Source organism: Corvus kubaryi, unplaced genomic scaffold (assembly GCF_017639235.1).
Source record: "Corvus kubaryi isolate FWS band 111438036 unplaced genomic scaffold, C.kubaryi_AGA036_p1.0 133, whole genome shotgun sequence".
NCBI classification, from domain to species: Eukaryota; Metazoa; Chordata; class Aves; order Passeriformes; family Corvidae; genus Corvus; species Corvus kubaryi.
The window spans coordinates 29,486,846-29,508,526 of NW_024580667.1; the positions used below are offsets into that span (position 1 = coordinate 29,486,846).

General features: G+C 39.4%; 1 protein-coding gene across 1 annotated transcript in view; it reads right to left on the bottom strand.

The window, feature by feature from the left end:
- Nucleotides 1-8,573: 8,573 nt before the first annotated feature.
- HERC2 (HECT and RLD domain containing E3 ubiquitin protein ligase 2) overlaps nucleotides 8,574-21,681 on the bottom strand; it is a 104,874-nt gene continuing 91,766 nt past the window's right edge. Inside the window, exons 85-93 of the mRNA XM_042041265.1 lie at nucleotides 21,275-21,472; nucleotides 19,494-19,577; nucleotides 15,063-15,204; nucleotides 14,073-14,267; nucleotides 13,863-13,975; nucleotides 12,808-12,998; nucleotides 10,957-11,062; nucleotides 10,213-10,425; nucleotides 8,574-9,575 (exon numbers count right to left, since the gene is read on the bottom strand). Of these exons, the coding sequence (XP_041897199.1) occupies nucleotides 9,303-9,575; nucleotides 10,213-10,425; nucleotides 10,957-11,062; nucleotides 12,808-12,998; nucleotides 13,863-13,975; nucleotides 14,073-14,267; nucleotides 15,063-15,204; nucleotides 19,494-19,577; nucleotides 21,275-21,472 (1,515 nt within the window). The 3' untranslated portion in view covers nucleotides 8,574-9,302. The remainder of the gene's footprint in view (nucleotides 9,576-10,212; nucleotides 10,426-10,956; nucleotides 11,063-12,807; nucleotides 12,999-13,862; nucleotides 13,976-14,072; nucleotides 14,268-15,062; nucleotides 15,205-19,493; nucleotides 19,578-21,274; nucleotides 21,473-21,681) is intronic.

Genomic DNA, 21,681 nt, shown 5'->3' on the forward strand with positions numbered 1-21,681 from the left:
GAGGTCTGCCTCTCCTGCACAATGAATGGGAAGAGGGAGATGCCTTTGCAAGGGGTCTTTCTAACCAGGAGCAGTTTTTTTCCCATAGGCAGATGTCCACGCACACCGCCCTGAGGCCATACAGCTGTTCCTCCATAGCTGCACTGGGCAAATGGTCACTGGGCATATGCACTTCGAGCTCAGACAAGCCTGAGCCAAGCTGTGGCCAGGCTCCATCCTCATCTGTCTCTTCTATTCCTGTCTCCTCCAGTTACTTTTTTTTCCACTTGTTTGTTCCTGGTTCTGCCTCTTGTTTCCTTCCTCTGTGAGGGCCTGTCCACAGGGATGGTGAGAGGAGTGGTAGCGAGCAGAAGTGGTGAAAATACAGAGACAAAAAAGTCCATTTGTTGAACACCAACCTGAGACAGCATAACTTTTGGCAGGGGGTGGGGAAATCTGGTCTATCACTTATCATCTAGTTGTAGTGAGGGTGACAAGTGGCTAACTTCCTCTACAGTTACTGAACAGGGACAGTATCCAGCAGCACTGCCCCACTCAGAGGCAAGTTAGCAGTTAGATGTAATTTGCCATCTTGAACTGACCATCTGAGAAGCCTGTAGCAGTGTGGCCCAGAGCCGAACAAACCAAACTCAATTAACAAGGCCAGGTTGGATGGGGGTTTGAGCAACCTGGTCCAGTGGAAGGTGTCCCTGCCCATAGCAGGGAATTTGGAGCTAGATGATCTTCAATGTCCCTTCCAACTCAAACCATTCAGTGATTCTATGAGCCAGCAAACTTAAATCCAGAGAACATGGGAAAAAGCAACCCCTCCAGGAAGAGCTGCAGCAAGGGAAAAGAGAGGAAAACTATCTCTGGCAGCCAATCCCATGACTTTTGTTTTCAGGTTGAGGCTAAGACAGAACTAGTGGTTCATTTCAGTCCCTAGAGATAATGAACAAACCTACCCTGCATTCTACTACTACTGGAGGTCTCAGACCATTTCATATCATGCTACAATTTCCATCACACCAGTCAGCCCAGCACCGAGTGTGCCTCACCAGCGGTGAGATGGCCCACAGGAAAAGCAGAGCATCCATGAACTTTTGATCCTTGCTCACAGTGCGCAGCTGGCAAGGACACAGACGCACATCCCAGCCCTGTTGTGTGTGCCTGGATGCACTCTCAAAGGCTCCACAAAACAGGTCATGGATGTGGTCAGGAAGGAATGCAGATTATAACAGTACCCTTTCAGCTCTGGGCCCTGAAAGGTGACATTCAGTGCCTGCCTGACACTCCTCCTGCTCCTGGCCATAGCCCCTGGCTATGCAGCTGCTCCACAGGCCAAATGCTGCCCATCTTCACAGGCCAGGGAGCTGCTGGACATTTATGCCTTGCTTTAGGGGCACAGGGGCAGGACAGCAGTGTCCAGATGATACAGGGAGGTCTACCAGGGCCACTACATTACTCTCTGTATAAGAAGATGCAAATACAAACGCCCTTTTATGCACAAGCACATACGTCAAAAGAAGCACGAGACAGTACTTATTTCACAAGGGGAGCTTCATGTCCATAAGTCAGCCCTTATTCTTAGGATTAATTATAACTCAGCTGAGGCAATTACAAAACCTTTATCTGTGTGTCTCTCTCATTTACATAGAGAAACAAATTCTGAATGGCTTCAAATTCTACATCTCACTGTACCTCTGCCAGTCTCCACATCTATTCCAGAGCTGATGCCTTAAGAGGCCTCCTAGAAACAGAGACTAGACAGGAGTAAGGGAATAAAAGTAGGTATTTATTTGAAAGGCCTTCAGAGGTACCCCTGGGGAGCCAGAGGCTGTTGCCAAGATGGACCCCAAGGTGGATGACAGGTCATGAGTTCGTCACACTTTTACAGGTTTGGTTCATTTGCATAGCAGGGTTAATTCTCCAATTAAAGCATCAGTTTAATGATGTAATTTCCCCTCCGCTTGCCCCCCTTTAGAGGCTCTTTGGTTTATACTTTTTGGCCTAGGACAGTCTTGGTGTCCTTGGAGAGCAGGCCCAGGGAGGCTTTGTTATGTCTGCCTAGCATGAGAGAGCAGAAATTAACAGGCTACAAGAAACTTCAGAGTTACACACTAGGCAGTACAGGATTTGAAAAATATGGAAGTTAAAACCTAAGGCATCAGAGTAACCACATACACCCCCTCTCCACTTTCCCACTTTGCACTGGTCTGGAATGGGGCAAGATAAATAATTACTACAGGACTGTTACACTGGTGCCCATGCAGAGGCAAACAACAGTCTTAAATGGGGTTATGGAGCCATTCTTTCTGTGTGTGAGGCAGAGCAGAGAATGTTTCCAGCAGAGGTGAAACGAATTTGGTTAAACAGGGAAGTTTTCTAAATTTTTCATGAAAGGAGTTATTTGACTGCTCAGATTTTTCAGTAAAGTTTAACAGTGATTAACAAGGCTTTTCCCTCCCTTCAAAGTTACATATTCCTCCACCATTTTTTTCCAAATATGTGTATGATTAATAGCAATACATTATGATAATTAATGATACACACTTATATATGATTCTACATTATTACATATTACTTAACATGTCCCAGTCCATTTTACAAAATCCATTGTGTCAGTTTGGTTGAGCAGAAACATCTCTACCTCAGCATTTGCCAAACTGGTGAGAAGAATTTTCTTTCCAGAGTCTCTAAAGCAGAGCTGGCTCCCATAAGCTCACTGATAAGAACATCTCATCATAAATCTTTGTCTCCATGTTGGACTTGGACAGTGGAGAGGTGTATTTCACAAGACACTCATTTTCATCTCATTTGACAGGTTTTTTTTCCTGACCATTTACTTTCCACTGATGTAACTCCATCAGACCAAAAAGCCATACTAAAAGGAAAACAGCTCTGCAACATCACCAGGGATGACCTCCAGGGACCTTGGCCAACTTTGCATTTCTGAGCTACACGCAAATATTCATCTCTGAAGGGTGGGTCTGGTCACACAGGGTGCTGAGGGCTGCTCAACGCTGGCAATCAAATCCATCTCAGTGGCAGGAAAGCATCATTTCACTTCATGACATGGGTAGCTCAGCAGATGAAAGACCTCTGTCATGCCAAAATCCCACCCCTACACAGTATAGCCCCTTCTTGAAGCAGACTTTCATTCCCGATTTGGCTTTCCAGGCTAGAGGATGTTTAATCCAGAGCAGATACTTTGCAACCACTCCCAACCCAGCAGTACCATGGTTATGATGTTATTAGGAAATGCTGTCTTCATCAGGCAACAGACAAGTTACTGAAAACTCATGAAATGACTACAAGACCAGCCATGTCAGTACATGAGTGCTCAGTAGTTTCAATTCACCTCTTTCCCAAAAGCAGCAGAAGTGAATCCACGCTCTGATGGGTAGAGGGGGGCCCTGACTACTGCAAATGCTACTGTCTCCAGTTTGTCTTGAGACCATAAAGTAACCTGAATCTCCCACAAGTGCCACAGAACAGGTTTTCTACCATCTCCTTGTGAGGCCTTAGCAGCAACTGTTACCACTCCATAAAGGATGAGGTGGTGATACTGCCTGGCAAGAATGAAGCCTTGGCCGTGTCTAAGAGTTGTGTGTGTAGAGACCATTTTCATCAATGCAGCCTGTGTGTTGAAACAGCTTTTCTGTACAACACAGGAACTTTGATCTCCTGACTCCTGGTCCTGTGCCTTAACCACACAGGAAGCTACATGGGTAAACTGGTCACAAGTACCACAGACCAGAGCCTGGTCAGCATCTCTGCCAGGAAGCAGCAACCCCCAGGATCACAGGAAGGAAGGTGCCTGACTGGTACTCTGAAGTTCGTTTCTTTCCCAGTTTTGTCCAGCCAGTTTTCCCCCGGGAATCCCTGTCCCCTGCAGAAGCGTAAAGGAAGAGCAACTCACTCAAGTTAGCCCAAATCTCACTACATATACCCACACAGGTATTTAATGCATTTTATTTCTTCCTCCTGCTATGCATGACACTTCATAACTCACTGAGTTCTGCATTGCTCAGGTCAGAGAGCCCTTCTCCTATCAATTAAATTTTGGACATGAGCCCCGTTCTCCAGGGTGTTTCTAGGTCAATGTGATGAAACTGATGAAAAACGTGAGAAGCAGCAGAACCAGGAAGGACATATGCAACAGTCTTGCTCAAAAAGCCTTTCCAGTTTAGGAGAAACCTTCACATTTTGCCTGAAGCTTTACCTGTAAAATTTTGATGTTACACTTTATTGCTTTTTTTCCTCTATGTGCTGCTGCCAAACAGCATAACAAAGCTCAGCTGACCACCAAACCACATTGGCACTTTTTGCCCCCACACACTGGTGAAGTTTTCACAGGGAAACAAGGTTTATACTCCTAGCTTAGATTGTATTTTCTAGAAGTGAGGTACTCCATCCTTATTATGGGTTATTGGCAGTAATAAGTACATGCAAGTGCCCTTAACAATTAAGGTTCTTTTCACTTAACGCTGACCATTTACAAAAGAGAATCCTAGAGTATTTTACATTATATCCATGTCCTCCAAACAGACTTCTCAAAATGCTTCTGCTAAAACCTTTTTCAGGTATGATGCTAGTGCACTACATGCACACTCAGCGGAGAGAGCTGATCAAAGATGGTCAGGAAACAACTGACACAATTCTACTCTTTCTGAGAAATCTTTGCATAATTGTAGTCGCTGACCATCAGATGACTAAATGCAAAGCTGAAGAATGGTGCCTTGCAGATATACCATCAGCACTCACATTTGAGATGGATACTCAAATCACCAGAATCTTTTCCAAGCATCAGGAGCATCAATTGACAAATAGTTTGTGTCACATTCACAGTTCTATTGCTTTGCTGCAGTTTTCACTTAAGACAAGGACATGACACCACAACAGAATATTTTTTCCACCAATTCCACACCTCTCAACTCCAGCTGAGTAAAAGAACTGTGTTGGCATGTTTTAGTTAACACCATAATTTTTAATAATAAGGTTTTTTGGGAGATTAGCCTTGAAAGGCAGTATCTGCAGGAAACTCTCTATCTATACATTTTCTTTGATCTAAAAAGGGAAAATGTTTTATCAACGAGATCTTTGGAATCCACTGCTTTTCCAACGAATCTTTGGAATCAGGACCAACCACCTCAAGTGTAGGTGTACCAATGCATGCAGCCTGGGGAACACACAAGGAATTGGGGTCTGCACCCAGCCAGAAATTTATGATGTCCCAGGAACAATGGAAACATTGGTACAACAATTCACACGGCTGTAGGATCACGCTGGATGGGTACGGGCTACAGGAAAAGGGGGTGAATACCCATGGAGAACTGCAACGGCATTGCCAGGGTTTGCAGAAGTGCAGTTAGGAAAACAAAAGCTCAGCTTGAACTGAAATTGGCCAGATACAAAAAAACACAAGAAAGGTTTCTTCAGGTATGTAAACAGCCAGTAGAAACAGAAGGAAAACATGGTCTTGCTGTGCAACAGGAAAGCTGAATTAGTCACTAGCAATGCTTAAAAGGTAGAAGTTCTCAACGCTTTCTTCACCTCGGTCTTTACCAGCACTATTGGGCCTCTGGCCGTTGGAACAAAAACCCAGGTTGATGCAAAAATAGACTCACCATCAGTGAAGAAAGAGCTGGGGTGTGAACTGTTACAGGAGCTCAACCCCTACAAATTGATGGGCCCTGACATTATCCGCCTCAGAGCGTTTAAGAGAGCTGGCTGACATCGTGTGTGCACTTTCCACAACCCTGGAGAACTGTGGAGATCAGGGGATATCCCAGAAGACAGCAAGAAGGCTAATATCACCCGCATCTAAAGAAGGTCTTAAAGGATGATCCAGGAAGTTACAGGCTCATCAGCCTTACTTCAGGCCCTGGGAAAGTTATGCAACAAATCCCCCTGGGGGGCTATCACAAGTCCGATGAAGCCTGTGACTGGGAAAAGTGAGCAGGGATTCGTGAAGGGTAAATCACGCTTGACAAACCTGATCACCTTTTACAACACATTCACTGGCTCGGCTGATGTGTGGCAAGCGGTGGACATTGTCTACTCAATACGAATGAACAGTGTGCTGCTGCAGCAAAGAAACCCAGCAAGATGCTGGGTTACATCAAGATGAAATCACCAGCACAGATAAAAGTAGTCTTTATCCTACTTGGCACTTGTGAGGCCACACCTGGAATACTGTGCACAAAGATGTGGACAGGCTGCAGAGGATCCAGAGAAGGACCACAAAGAGGGCCAGAGGAGTGGGAGGCCTGTCATGTGAGGAAAGGCTGTAAGAACTGGGTTTGTTCATTCGGCCTGAAGAAAAGAAGCCTTACGAGAGACCTTATCAACGTGTTTCAGTACCTAAACAGTACCTACAAAGAAGACAGACACTCCTTTTTTACAAGGAGTTACATGGAAAAGACAAGGGGTAATGGTACAAACTATTCTTGAGGAGATTACTATTAGACAGAAGAGAAAAAATTTTCACAGAATAGTCTCACCAGTGTCAGGAAAATTAATCCACAAACATCAGAGGTTTATGTCCAAAAAGGAGACAGGAGTCCTGTTATTTATTCGAATAAAGGGAGAGGCCATGGGGCATTGCCCCTGGGGTCTCTCAAGTTTTTGGAGGGTGCAGGCTCCTTTTTATCTTAATTTCCCAGCCGCATTTCCCTCTCTCTTTCCCCATTGGCTGAGGTACTCGAGAGGTACAGACTTCCCAGAACGCCTAATACCTAAGGTTCCCTTCAAATGTATTACCCCCCCTTTATTTTTAGTTCTTATTGAATTTTGTAGTTTTCCCATTTTTTCTTTCATCTCTCAACATCCAATTTCATTTATCAGCAGACCTAGAGTTTGTTTGTAGAGACAAATCTCTTTCTATTCATCAGTCAGTGGAACCCTTCTCATTGTTTCTTTTTATCTCTCAGTGCTGATTTCATCAACCAGAGCTTGTTCATAAAGACAAGCCTCTCATTCCTTTCACCAGGGAGGTGGCAGATTCCCCAACATGGACACTCTTAAGATTCAGCTGGACAGAATGCTGAACCATCTTGTCTAAACTGCACTTTTGCCAATAAAGTTGGAACAGACAGCCATTGAGGCCCCTTCCAACCTGATAATCTAAGAAATGCTGCAAGTCAAGCCACAGCTGACAAGCATCACACTGTAAAAAGGTGCCTGACACTCTTCTGTTAGGATGGGAAAGCAAAGATGCAGGCCTAGGAAGCTTCTTTTACAGTTCAATGCAACAATGCAAATGGATTCCTTACATAAAGCATACTTCTTTTTTACTTTTCTTGGATATAAAACCCTGACATTGTTTTTCTTTTCTATAAGCAAGTTATAAACTCCATGTTACAGTAGTCCATATGCTTCTGGAATGGGGCTTGAAATTCAAGAATGGCAACTGAACTTGGTGAAAGACCTTGGACTGAGATTTGGGCATGACTCATTCATCCCACCTCCTGAAAAGCTGACTACAGACTCTCTTTGATCAAGCTGGATGCCTACAGGGCTCTGGTGCTAGCATGACAAAGGGCAGCAGACAACCACATGAGCACTTCTGTACTACTTCTCCATTCCTTACCCTAAGGAGAAATTCAATTCAGCAGCAAAGATAAAAAAAAGAGGTTCTGAAAGGTTTTTTGAGTTTTGCATCTTAAAGACTCAAAAAGACAGAGCATTTTTCACCAGCAGACAGAGAAAATTTGGAGGACAGAGCACAGGCCTGAGTTCTGGAACCTCCAATGAGACAGCATCAGGACGGGCATCTATTGCAAGAGATCTTTAGCACTAAACAGAGGACTCTAAAGCTAACGTATTTCAAAATACTGACATCTTAACTACCAACAGTTTCACCACTATACTGAATATCAAGTTTGTCTCATGAAAACTTAGTTCATGACCACAGTTAATATTTAAATCTAGTTGGAACAGAAGTCAAATGCACACACTGAACAAGAATGAATCCACTCGTAATTGTAAAATGTTAAATTGTAAAATGTTGAATACTCACATATACCTGTCCTAATAATTACAGAAGCAATGGTATGACATCACCTACTAATAGATTTTAAAGTAAAATACTAGTGTTCTGGCACAATTAATCTTACTCTCCTGTTTTGAAAAACTAGTGCATACCTATCTGTGTGGTCAGGAATGTGTCATGATCAACATGTCATGTGCCAATGTGTCATGACCAGGCCTTGTAAGGTGACTTAATTTTCTCATTGATACAACATTACACGAGTGTCATCATACTCCTCTCATGTTCAGGTACTTCATGACACCTCTCCCTTACACTCCCTCAAAACTTTTTCCCAAGTGTCCATGAATAAAGTCACCATTACTGTCAACAGTAGCCTTAGGAACAACTGCATAAGCAAGGTGTACCTAATCACTACAATTAACACGTTATCTGGACTTGCTCAAGTTTACTGTAGCTCACAAAACGTCTCTGGCAATGCACCTACTATTGGTGGAGCAGTTTGGTCAAAAGCTGTAAATTGCAGAAACATTTCTTAGTAGAGCTGTTTCAATGTTCATCCCATGTAGGAGCTGCATTATGGTGAAAAAACACATACTGATTCTTAATGTGGCAGAACTTTTATTTAGAGGGAAATTATAACTTTTGCATTTACATGGCACCAATTATATACAGTACACTTTCCATGATAAGAATTATGATGCTTTCACAGAAAGGTATCAAATTTGAGATAAATAATGCATAAGCTAAAATATACAAACCAGGGGTGGAGGTGAAACTATTGGCCATTTTTAATTATCTATATAAGAATTTCAAGGAATAATGTTTATTCAATGTTCAAAAACTTTTAACAAACTTCTAGTAAAGTTAATTGAAATATTTATAATACTATTCCATTGTTGCACAGTATTTCCAATATACAAACAAGAAGATGCACAGAACACAACACTTAATATGAAAAAACCTATTGCACCCACAATTTAAAGGTTTCACTGCCTTTTGGATGCTGCACTACCATATTTATATAAACATTTACAACACTTCAGTAAACACAAAGGTTCTAAATGTAGTGCAGCATTATGGGGGGCCATTTTCAGCTCTTAAAATAAATGTTAAATGCCCATATACTGTGCCATTTATTTTAAGCTGATGGATTAAGCTGTAATCCTTAAGTCCTACTGTGAGTAGCAAACACACTTTCCCCATGTTCAGAAGATTACCACCCCTCTGACTATATAGTCTCTGTTCTGAAACCTGAACCATCCTTGGCTTCATTGTCATTTTGGCATTTTGCCTCAGTGCTTTTAACAACTATTCCTTATATTACTTTTCAATGGCCTGTTAAGTAGTCCTGTGTAGAATCTGAAGCAAAAGAATCTGCATCTTCATTATCAGAGTCATCACTACTGTCATCAGCGGCTGGCTCTCCCGTCAGCGCTATGCGGGCATAGTCGTCAGTGTCTATGGACTTGCAGAAGTGAATGGCATACTTCAGTTTTTCCTCTAGTACCTGCTTACAGGAATACCTGGGCAGCTTCAGGAGAAAGAAGCATGTGTAGGACTCAGGAAGGAAGTGGTCTGGAGGATTGTATTTATCCAATACCTGTTAACAAAAAAAGAAAAAAAAGCATTTTATTTTTGATTCACTGTCCAAAACACAAGTAAGTATTGAAATAATTATGGGATTTTTTTTAGCAGCATGTTATATTTTTGATTCTGACGCTGAAGTTTCTTAGAAGAACAATGAAGAGGCCAAATCCATTTTTCCTACGCTAAATCAATAAATAAAAACAGACATGTATGAGCTGCTTTGACTATGAATATGTGGTTGGGAACAATCTAAAAAAGACTGTTTTACTTCAGAAGATATCAAAAGATGATTTCAAGATTGTGTGGTTTTAATTTAGCTGGAATTATTAACTAAACTGAATGAAATGCTAAATAAAGGCCAGCAAAAACAGTTGACTGACTGCAGTGGAAAACGATCAAAATTCACAGAAACAAACGCCTGGGAAATTAAATGAATATCCACTTGTCCAAGTCAAGAGAGAATAGTTCTATACGTTATATAACTGTTATAGACATTATTTTTGTTTATATATAGACATTATTTATGTTTAATCTGCAATGTAAAGCTGAAAAACAGTTTAATGAAATCAGGCTGTTATGTCATGCTTCTCCACTTCTCCACTACCAGCTTTTTAAGATGCCTCCAACTTTCCCCATCCCACACACCTTACCTGAATAACAAAGTCCCTCCCCCTAAAGTCTGCAATAGTCCTGGGCAGCCTTGTTCTGCCCCACACAAAACGCAGGAAGAGAGATCGCTCTGTGTTGGAGAAGGATTCCATCACTTCCCAGAACCACTGTATCAAGGAAGCAGTTGGTTCAATGCCTTTGTAAGTTGCTACAGATTTCAGGAGATGAAGTGGAATATCTGGGCTTCCACATACCTGAAAAATAAAATACAGTGATAGGCTACACAAGTCTGATCGAATCAATTCCAGGTGATTTGTTCCCTCCCTTCCTTTAAAATATTTAATCAACTTTTACACTGACAAACTGAGCATTGAAATATTTGAAATGCCATGCATAGTCCCCATGTACAATAATACTGAATATACATCTTCCCATCAGGCAACAGTAATGAATTTTTTTCATATTCCTGAACTTAGGACAAGTATCTCCAATTTACTTCCTAGATCACTGGCATGAAATCACTGGCATGTGGGGATGTTTTGGTGTTGCTTGTTTGTTTCTTCCTGAAATAATTCATTACATCACTGCTCAGCTATATCTAAATAATTTTACTAACACAAAGAGGGCAATTAAACATTTTCTAGTCTTTCCTTGAACTGAATGTTTCAACCACACAGAAATCATTGTAAACAGCATTTAATGTGGGGTTTATATTAGTAAAACAAATGAGTGAATAATCTCACTCCAAGTTAATCTGACAGAAGTAACAGAGCAGAAATTGATACCATAGTTTCCAGTTCATATCCTGTAAAGAGTGAAAGCAGAGGAACTGGAACAACACGGGCCATCCCCTCACGAACTGCTGCAACCTGTTCATCAAATTCATGAAGCCTGCAAAGACACATTTTCAGAGTTTCTGTGAATGTCATTTCTAGCAATTATTTATAGCAATTACTGTGTTATCAAAGCAACTTTAACCATTCTCCCCAAATGTCCAGCTGTGTACCAAGGAACATTAACAAACATTTATCACAAGATACTTGACTTTCTACACTAATTGCTATTGCACAGCAAGCTCAGTATGAGGAGGTATCTCCCAATGTTTTACATATTTTATTTCATACATATTTTAGTTCTGTGCCTGGCAAAAACAAACCAATACCCCATTTGGAAACAATATGCTCTTGGAAAAGGAGCAGCTGGATCTTGAAACTCTAACTTCAAACATTGTCAGCACTAGACAGACATTATGGTAAAAAAACTGGTCTGAACTAAAATAGGAGGTCTGAGGGGACAGTAGGGTTTTTTATTTCAAGACAGGCACAGGTAAGTAGCATTTTGCTGCTTCTGATGCCACACATGATTTGTGCTTTGCTTATTTTTTTTCCCTGTCAAGTAATTTCTGAGATGTTTTACAGAGCCCTCCAGAGAGACACATCTCTCACAAGTGCTGTCCTCAGGCTAGCCATCACCAAAATAAACAACAATGCCAGGACAAGTTTGGTCTTTTGCATGCACTTTTCCACATGGATTCTATGCATGTGCTAGTTTTCCCTCTCAAGGGCTTCAGAGAGTTAAAAAACTTGATACTTAACATAACCTTTAAATTATTCTCCACAAGGCCTTTTAACTGTAAAATGCTTTAGATTTGCTCATGTCCTCTGAGGACAGCCGGTACTGGCAAGACAGCAAAGCCATTTCTTCAAAGGAATATCAGCTCCAAATGAAATCTCTCTCTTTAATGTCAGAAGCAGGTCTAAGTATTGGTTCATAACCATTTACAGTGGGGGGAAAAAAAAGAAAAATGAAGGCTGTAATTCACAGTTGTTGGCAGACACTATAACTACAAACTAATAAGCAAGTATATAAGGCTCTGATAGAGTCTTGCTCAAGCACTCTCTAAAGAAGAGTGGAATGTGGTGGAGTGAATAAAACAAGCCTGAACCAGTTTCTTATCCAAATTATCTAAATTCACATATTTCAGTAGGCACTAGGCCTACTGCTTCAGATACAAGATGTTTATGATTGTTTCTGAGATGTACTCATCTAGATTAGCTACCTGGCCACATAAGCAACCAAAGGCCAGTCTTCTCAAACACTGAGCAGTTATTTCCCACTGATTTCTGTGCAGTGTTCAGCTTTTGGCACCCATGGGTGCGCATCAATGTCCTACCCAAGGAATGAACACTCTGGTTTGTGCATTCCGACCCAGAGTAAGAATTCAGCCAATACTGCCCTTGACTGCAGTTGATGACATGAAAAAGTATGAGTGCAGCAGTACTAGATCTAAGCTCTTTTCACAAAGAGCTTACTGATCAAGCCTATTACTTTAGCTCATAGGAAGAATTAGATGCATGGGATATTTCTCCACAGTAAAACTGGCTGCCAAAACAGCTTTGTTGGGACACATCTAGACCCATACCTGCTCGTTTATGTTGCTTCCTAAAAATTAAGTTTAAGATTTTTCTCCTTGGATACAGTAAGTGAAATCAGAACATCAACACTGTAATCACATGAAAATATTAAAATACTTGTATGTAAGAGGGTAAGGTAGCATATTGTTTAAAAGCTGATACATATTTTTTAAAAGAAAATGCATATTGCTATCAGTAATTTTAATGATTTATTCAACAAACCTGTAGTTTATTGCCAGCCTCACATATTCTGCCCTATTATCCAGTGTAATATGGGTGTACTTGGAACTCAGCTGAATATCTTGACCACTTGCATTAGGCACAGTGAATGGGAGGCTCATAGCTTCAAATTCTTCTGAAGTAGCTTCATTGTCTCGAATGTACATAAGCCCAGGAATAAAATCTTTATCAACCTTTGAAAGTAAGAAACGCGAGTTAAAGTCAGTTTATTAACACTATACAACAGCATCTCTTGCATGCCAAAAGCAGTGCATCGTGTGTCACCTACCAAAAGCTTTGACAAATGCCTGACCACAATTCATCTAACTTGAATTCAAAGCCATAAAATTTCATTAGGTTGGATGGGGGAAAGCGCACATATTCTAGATTTCAATTTTTTTGGAGGGCAAATGCCCTCCAAAAGAAACTGTATCATATAAGAAAGTGGATTTAAAGCTTAAAAGCATAATCATCCCTACCAGCACTGGGTTTGGTACAAAAGGAATCCCCTCACTGACAAGTAAAGGACTCAATGCTTTTACAGTGAGTACATTTCTACATGACAGTATTTGAGAAGGAACTTTTCTTCATAATGAAGACCTAAGTCTTACTCCACATTTACTGAGCTCAGTAAACAGAAACTGAAAGCTTGTGAAATTCAGTAAGTGAGCACAAACCAGTAGTAGTTTGAACTTATTTTCTTTTAGTTCAAAACAGTGCAGGCCCGTGCCCCCAAATCAGTTATTGCATCTTGGTATAACAGTTAACAGCTACAGAAAGGTCTACTGGGAACTAGGAATTCAACCACAAAGATTGTCTAGTCAAACCCATGAGAAGATTTCAGAATGCTCTAGAATTCAAATAGATTATTTAACCACTCTTGAACAACTTAAATTTACAGTTTTAACAGTCAGTACAAATCATCCTTGGCTCAGAATATAAAAGGCCAGTCAAAATACAATCACATAAAAACCAGGGAAACCAATCACTTGAGAAATTTATGCTGGAGTCTGCTTGTCTTCTGTAAGCTGCATCCTACCCTCGAACTTCCTTCTCACCTCACTGAGATCAGCAATTGTTAGGTTCATTCCTGCAAGCTGTTTCCACACTGGCTCAGCCAGGTTGAGGCTCAGAGGGCTGCCAGTCCGGATAGCAATGCCCAAAAGTACACCTGTAAGTTTTAACATAATTTATTAGTTTTGTTAGATTCCCAATATTCTGACTACACATAAAGCACACAGAATATCAGGAAGTTGCTAAGAAATTACCAAGAAAGCGAAACATGTTCATATGCAGTAGTGACTTGGCAGCAGGATTTAATAGGAAACAATCTCTGTTTGCTCCAGATTCATCTCTTCCATTTGGTGTCACAATTAATAGAGGGGTCAGCCCATTCTGAAGTTCTTCACACATTTCTGCTATTGATTCACTATAACCTCCACCACAATCATCCACAGATTCACCTTGGAGAAGAAAAAAGGCTCAAAATTAAATATCCCTTCAAAAATAACTGAAGTATTGAAACAAACTGTATTTTCTCTGTGGGGATAATTGAATAAACAAAAGTTTACTAAAAGCTGCAGCGTTATATCCCTTCATATGAAAATGCTAGAAGTTTGGCTCTGTATTTGGATGCTTCCAGTTCATTGCAAAATGTATTTTTTAGGAGATTATATGACACATCACAGTGCCAAAAATACTATTTTGACAGAGTGCAACTAATATTTTGGGCTATATGCTAATAACAATAAAATACAACAGAAATAGAAAAGGCATAGTGTTGCTTTGTTTTTCACGAGTGGCATTTTAAAGTAGGTATGTTTTATTTAGCCCATATACAGTAGATAGAATGGCACTTCGATCTAAAATATTTTTCATTAAAAAGCTCAGTGATAGACAAATTGTAAAAACTACCCTACCAGTAAAACTAGCAAACCAGGATTATTTACCAATTCAGACAGCTGAAAAATTAGGTTTAGGTTTTGCAGAATGTTTGTTGTTAGCAGAATAGCTGCCCCTGGAACCTGAAGAGAACTACACACACACTTCCATAAATCTTGAGGGGTTTTACAAACTCATTTTGAAAGCTTTTTTACTTCCCAACATTTTAAGCACCTTCCTCTGCCTACACACATACATTGTTTTTCTGTATCCCTTCCTTCCTTCCTTCCTTCAGGTTCTCCAAAAGAGTAAATCCCAAGAAAACAGTAAAGTGAAGTGCAAAGCAGGAAGGGGTGGGGTGTTGAGAAATTTCTTACCAACAAACTTGACTTTCCAAACACGATGAGGAAGCAGAAGGCTATCGGGGCTAAAGGAACTCATTTTTGCACACATCTGTCCAAACACTGACTTTGTACCATCAGGTCCAGCCAGTCCTCCTTTACTCCTGGAACGTTTTACCTATCGAGTAAGTACATTATAAAAGTCACTGTAAGAACATATTTCAGCTGGCATCACTGGGCAGATAAATAAGGAATTTTCAGTTCCCCCAACCACCAACACCTTATCTTTAATTTCCAAGAGTTCTTTGTTCATCTGTCACTAATCAGGACTACATCTGTTCATCTTTAAAGGAAAATGGAAAGACAGAGGGATAGCAAGGATGAAGTCTAATGATAAAGACTTCTTTTGTTTCTGAAGAAGCAGCCAATGACTTGGCAAGTCCTTTTAGTTAATTCATCCTATCTCTATACATAGATTCAATTGACAAATCTGAGTAAGTTTTTCCACACATGAGAGAGATTAGAGACTGTGCTGTTAGCCAGAAAACTGGGTACGTGTTAGTCTTATATTTATTAATTGTAATGACTAAATATGCATCTATGATACTCACTGGGAGCCTCTAAAAACGAGTAAATACTATCAAAATATGTATGTATATAGATACACAGGTAATGTGTTCTTAGGCACCTACAGAAAAAGTGTATTTTATATTTGATGGAGATCTCTAAGATTGGCATGCAAGTAAATTTCCACGGATTTTGCTGCAAGAGACACACACAAAGAGGGTAAGAATACAAAAAGTATTTCACCAGTATAGAGAGGAAAGAAATGGAAAGTGAACAGAGAGCTGGAGAAACACAAGGGGTTTTTTTTTCCTCCTTGGAGTTCTGCAATTTATATTCTCAACCTGACTGCAAAGGGACTCCTACATGCACACAGATCACCAATATCTGTGAGACTGTTCATTCAGAAATAACCCAAACTTATCCCACTAACCTATATTTAGTCACACTACAAGCTACAGTGCATCTCAAAATCCAGTTGTTCTCATGCTGCATATTTCTGATGGCTTTGGATAAAAAACCCACCAGATTTCTTTCAGGTTTTATTGAAAGGCTGAGAAACCTAAATCCTCAGATGTAAGATGTTCTCTACCAACACAAGCTGGTTTTAATTCAATAGAAATCCATTGAATTAAATAGAGAAATTTGGCCAAGAAGTTTTAAATTGAGAAACTTTGTATTAGTCTCGAGCAGCTTTAAAAATACTGGTCATCCCATGAGACTCCCTTCAACCCAGAAGAATTCTCTCCCAGAAGTTGGGAGAAATCTAGTACATAAAGCCATGCACTCAGACACCAACAAAAAAGGTTTACAAAAAGATGACAGCTTCTAAGTTGGAATCAGCTAGGAAAGAGAAATATATACAGTTATCAGGTAAGACAGACCTATGAAGAAAACAAACACAATTCAAAGATATGCCACAAAATCACCAGAAGAGGTAGAGAAGTATCAGTGTAATAATTATAAAAGCACAGACACAGTTCTCACCTGTACCCTGAGTTTCAGTTTTCTATGCTCAAATGCTACAGAATAAATAAGAGTACAAAAAGATGAAGAGTAGAGGAAAGACTATTCTACACAAGCAGACAAAAAAATCTTAGCCTGATCAGTGTAGGAAAATGAAGGCTATCATGAAATGAGTGTTCTTTGCAAGTACATTTGATAAGGGAGAAGACAATAACCAGGAAGGAGGGATGTTACTTAATTTGAAATGACACTCAAAAAGAACAAATCATTAATTCATTCATATGCTGTGCCTACTTTAAGATCAGATCATTTTTACTCATCATGTTAGTGAGATTGCTATAACCCACACTGCATAAGGAGTCCTTGTGAGGAGGAAGAAACTGGTCTTGAAAGTGGTACTTCATATATCCATACATATCACATTCCTCCCTTGACAGTAAAGAACATTAAACCAGGAGATTCTTTGCCATATTACATTCATGAAAGTAGACATTCTCCATAATAAGTGAAATTTGCTTCCTTTTGAAAAGGAAGAAATTCCTTTCAACTGCTGTGCAAAGATATGTTTTAACAGCATTATGGAAGTATCTGCTCATAGGTCAAAACACACTGTCCATTTGACACTGCATGAATTACACCAGAACTTAAACACTTAAGAAAATCTGATCTGCTAGTATGAGGGTCAGTAAGTAAAACTGAGCACTGGAACCCTGTCTAGACACACAACTGTTAATTCACTTCTGGGTTAGTTTTTGTCTGCTTATATTACACCTCTCCAGAACAAGGCCCAGGTGCTGCTTTGGAACATTTTACTTAATGACTACTCCCGAAAAGTAGTATGGATAAACCTGCATGAAATTTGGTTTCTTCTGCCCTATGTAGTCCTGCAACAGCATCCCATACCATCTGCGTGCATCCAAGTTTGCACTCATGCTACACCTCAATGCATAAATTACCTACACTCAATTTTATGCTACAGAAACACCAGGCTGGCACTTAGTTGAGTTACAGCACAGCCATCACATTGTTTTTCACACACCCTGAGCAGAAAAAGTACAGAAAACTACCCTATCTCACCATTACAAGGCTCCCAACAGAAAAGACCCAGGCCCAAGTAGTACGTAAGGTGAATGTGATCTACTCCAAAGGAATCTGGTCCCTGTAACACTGGACCCTGCCAGGAGAAGGGAGTGTTGGTTTGCTGGGTTTTACACTGCCATTATCTTCAGTTCTGGCATTTCCAAAGAAACCACTAAACAGCAAGGGATGCTGAGGATGTATTCTAAAAAAAAAAGTCAATACCTAGAAAACAAGTATAAATTAAAAACTCCTCTGTTTATTTTTATACCAAGGAAGATGAAGTGAATTGACAGCACCATGTAATCTATAAACTGCAAAAAGAGTCTTCTGAAAGCCAAGGGGTCTTAAAGCCCAGCTGCACTTTAACTTACAACTGCAAATAGGATGAAAAATTTTGACACTGATATTTAACTTTTTTGTGACTAGGTAACGCAGCTTAGAATCTTCAACTGAATATTATAAAGGATTGAACAGTTTCAGAATCCACATTTTCATTCAGAGCAAAAGCTAACTCTAGAAACTATAAGCCATACTTAGTTCCGTGTAATCAGGCCAGATTAGGAACATGACCTTTTGTAGTCTTCACTTGACTAAACTGGCAGTTACAGCAATATTTTATTTCCCCCAGAAGGTACAAAGAAGGGAAGCTGCCAATTCTTTTCTAGGGTTCAAGACAGATTTAAATAGCAAACTGAAATACAAGAGCAAGCTATCTCAACTAATGAAGGAGGACACTAGGAAACGATCCCAAAACCTACTCATCACTTACTTCCTGCTTAAAATACCAGCAATATTTTTTGGACTTTCTGAATTCACACACTTAAAAGGTTATTTAAAAATCTCTGGTACACTCTTCAGCTTCCCAAATAATACAGTTGGACTCAATAAGTAAAAACTTAGTGACTGTATGATTCTAATAAACTAGAACAACACATTTTAATCACAGAACATTAGCAAGAAATTTTAAATGTCCACAGAACATGGCAAAGAAGTAGAAACAGGGTCCAGCCAAAACAGGATGTATTTTTTGTTCACTAACAGAAAATAACAAGTTTGAATTTTCACAATTTCTTCACTCTAACCTCACAAATGGTAGATTTTCTTACTTTTTGCAATATTAAGGTGGAAAAAAAAAAAAGGAACAAAAAAAATGAACCCACCACAACCAGAAAGAAATGCATAAGGACTCTAAGATGAGGCTGCAGTCCATTTAAATGAAAACAATGTTTTACTATTCTGTGTTACGGAAGTATCCATGGAAAAAAGACATATCTGGCCTAAGGCACAACATTACATTTTCTGACATCAATGATAAAGAAAAAAGCCCTTTTGTATCAAAGACATCTGCAATCAATACGACTACATGTGATGACCAGCAAAGGACAAGAGTTTATCAGCCTGAATTTTAATGATATTCAAGAGCTTTCTTTCCATGCCTTTTTCTTTTTCTTACCTTTCGTTTTCTGTTTTGAAAGCAACAGATGAATAATTCAGCTGAGCATTTGGAAAGGTAAGAAAAGCATCAGAATCACTACTCTCCTAAACTATCTAATGGAGTGAGTTCTGAAAAGTCCTTTGTCAAGCAGGACATACTCATTAAGACTCTAAATGATTCACTTAACATTTCAACAAGTGTCATCACCCTCTCCCCAAACAACTACAGTATGGATAAAAACATACTGAAATGAATATAAGCAGTCCTAACTGCACTCACTTCTTTATTGTTTGATTCTCTGACAAAAATTCAACTCTTTAGCACTCAGATACCAAACAGGTAAAACAAAAAGAGGGCTTTGACCAACACAGCACTGTGGGCTAAACATACAGAGAGTAAATCAGAACTTCAGCTGAAAATACCTGTATCCTGTTGAGCTCTACAACTGGCCCATGCTGACGGTCTCTCACCATAGTTGCTTGCACAACTTTTCTGAAAGCTGCCTCCTAAAAAAAATCCAGATAATGGCAAAACTGAAATCAAATCAGAACCCTGCACATATTTTGCAAATAAACACATAGTTCCACCCAGGAAATAAAAAAGCAACAGAATATGAAGGTGCAAGATGTTAGCCAAGGATCATGTTATTTGTGCTAATATGTTTCATGTCTGAAACAGTGGGGATACTGAAAAAGTAAAGAAGAAAGTCCCATCTGTATCACCCAAAACCATGGCTTGAAAGGTTGCACTGCACCCAGATACAATTATTAAGCAACCAACATATATCTGAGTACAAGCATAAATTAGTTTATACCAGAAAAATATAAGGATATAGAGAATAATTAACATCAGAGAATGACAATCAAAAAAGCCAAAGATGAGATCATCTTGCTATGGAAAGCAATAAACAACAAATAAAAATTTTTAAAAAACACCTTTTCATGCAAATTCAAGTAGCTGAGGTTCTCCCACTAAATATTAGGATATAATTTTACAGTCAATTTCAAGAAAGATTAAGAAGATTTTTAAGTCTTTAGAATCTCTGAAGGTAAGCTTGTCTTAAATGCCTATATATGAATATGGCATTACAACCTCTGATGCCTTGTGAGTGCTTCTGAGGTATTTATTCCTGATATCCCATTTTACCTTATGTCTGCAGCCTTTCTGTAACTATTCTGCAGACTCAAGCAAATTAGGTTGAATGTGCCTCCTGCATACACATTCTTATATGTAACATTATGTACGTAAGGACTCACAATTAATAGCATTAACAAAGAAAAAGCTCACAAACAGAACAGCAAGGATTTCCTTTCTAGTTTAGGTTTTGATGATTTCCCTTGGTCTGTGAAGTATGGACACAGCTTGCTTGTTCTACTACACAATTTTACTGGAGTCTAGAGAAAGAGACCCTGAGACAACAGATACTAAGAAGTCTAGTTACAGGCCATGTGTCTTAGTTAAGGACACAGAACAGCACTTAACCAATTCTCTTTTCTAAGATATCTCCCAGCAGATTTTGTCAGTTTGTGTAATGGTTTTTTTTTTCAGTTAGACAAATTACTATGACAGTGAGAAAATTCAGACCCCAAACCAATGATTATACTGAAGGCAAATCATGTTTTTATTGCTTATCATATCTGAAGTTTTGAATAAGTGTTGCAGCTTTGAAGCATTACAATTATCTACATTTTCTCATGACTGACTTGACTTAACTATAAAAATACCCTTTATTTACCACTTGAGACTGAACTCCTAGGTATTCTGTCTTCCCTTTTAGCTCAGTCTAAAACAAGCTTGTAACTCCACAGAGCTTTCCATCTGCTAGTATATCACCTGACCTTGGTAGCTGAAATACAAACAGGTATGAATTGGTCATTGTCTCCTATCTTACATTTTTTCCAGGATAACATTTACTGAATACTCTAGAAGAATTCAGCTATACTACAAACTAAAGATTTACAGTGTAAAGTTATTTTTGAGATCAACACAAAAAAGCACTGTGATGAAGAACTGAGAAAAACACTGTAGAAAAAAACACAAAGAAAGAAGTTTGCATCATCAGAATGCAAATATCTGATACACAGCTTACAGAACAAATTGAGACATACAGCTCTTTTATCCTCAGAAACAACTTAAACAGTACTTCTCCATTATGGTTACAAATCTCTCCCTTAGAAACATTAGAAACATTCTAATAAAATACCTTTCCCTGTGATATCAGAATTCCCCGTAATGTGTCAAACCCAACTGAGGGTCCTTGGCCAGTTTCATCAAGTCTTCCTTCAAGATCAAACATTGGAATGCAAGGGCAGAAGAGTTCTGAAATGTGATGCAGCAGCAGAAGCCTGTTTCTTAATGAAATGATGGGAATTTCCTGCAGATGATTGTACTCCATAGGAACCTAGGATAAGGTAATGATATCCAAATGTAACTTAGAATTATTATATACTTTATTTTATTCAATAGAACAACAACCCTTAGATTTGTAGGTAAACTTGTATTAGAAATGCAGATATTTGCTTATTCACACTGTCAAAACTTCGCATGTGGAGTTCAGTTGTTTATAAAAGATACTAATAGTATCCATCTAAACTGAACCAAGTATTGTAT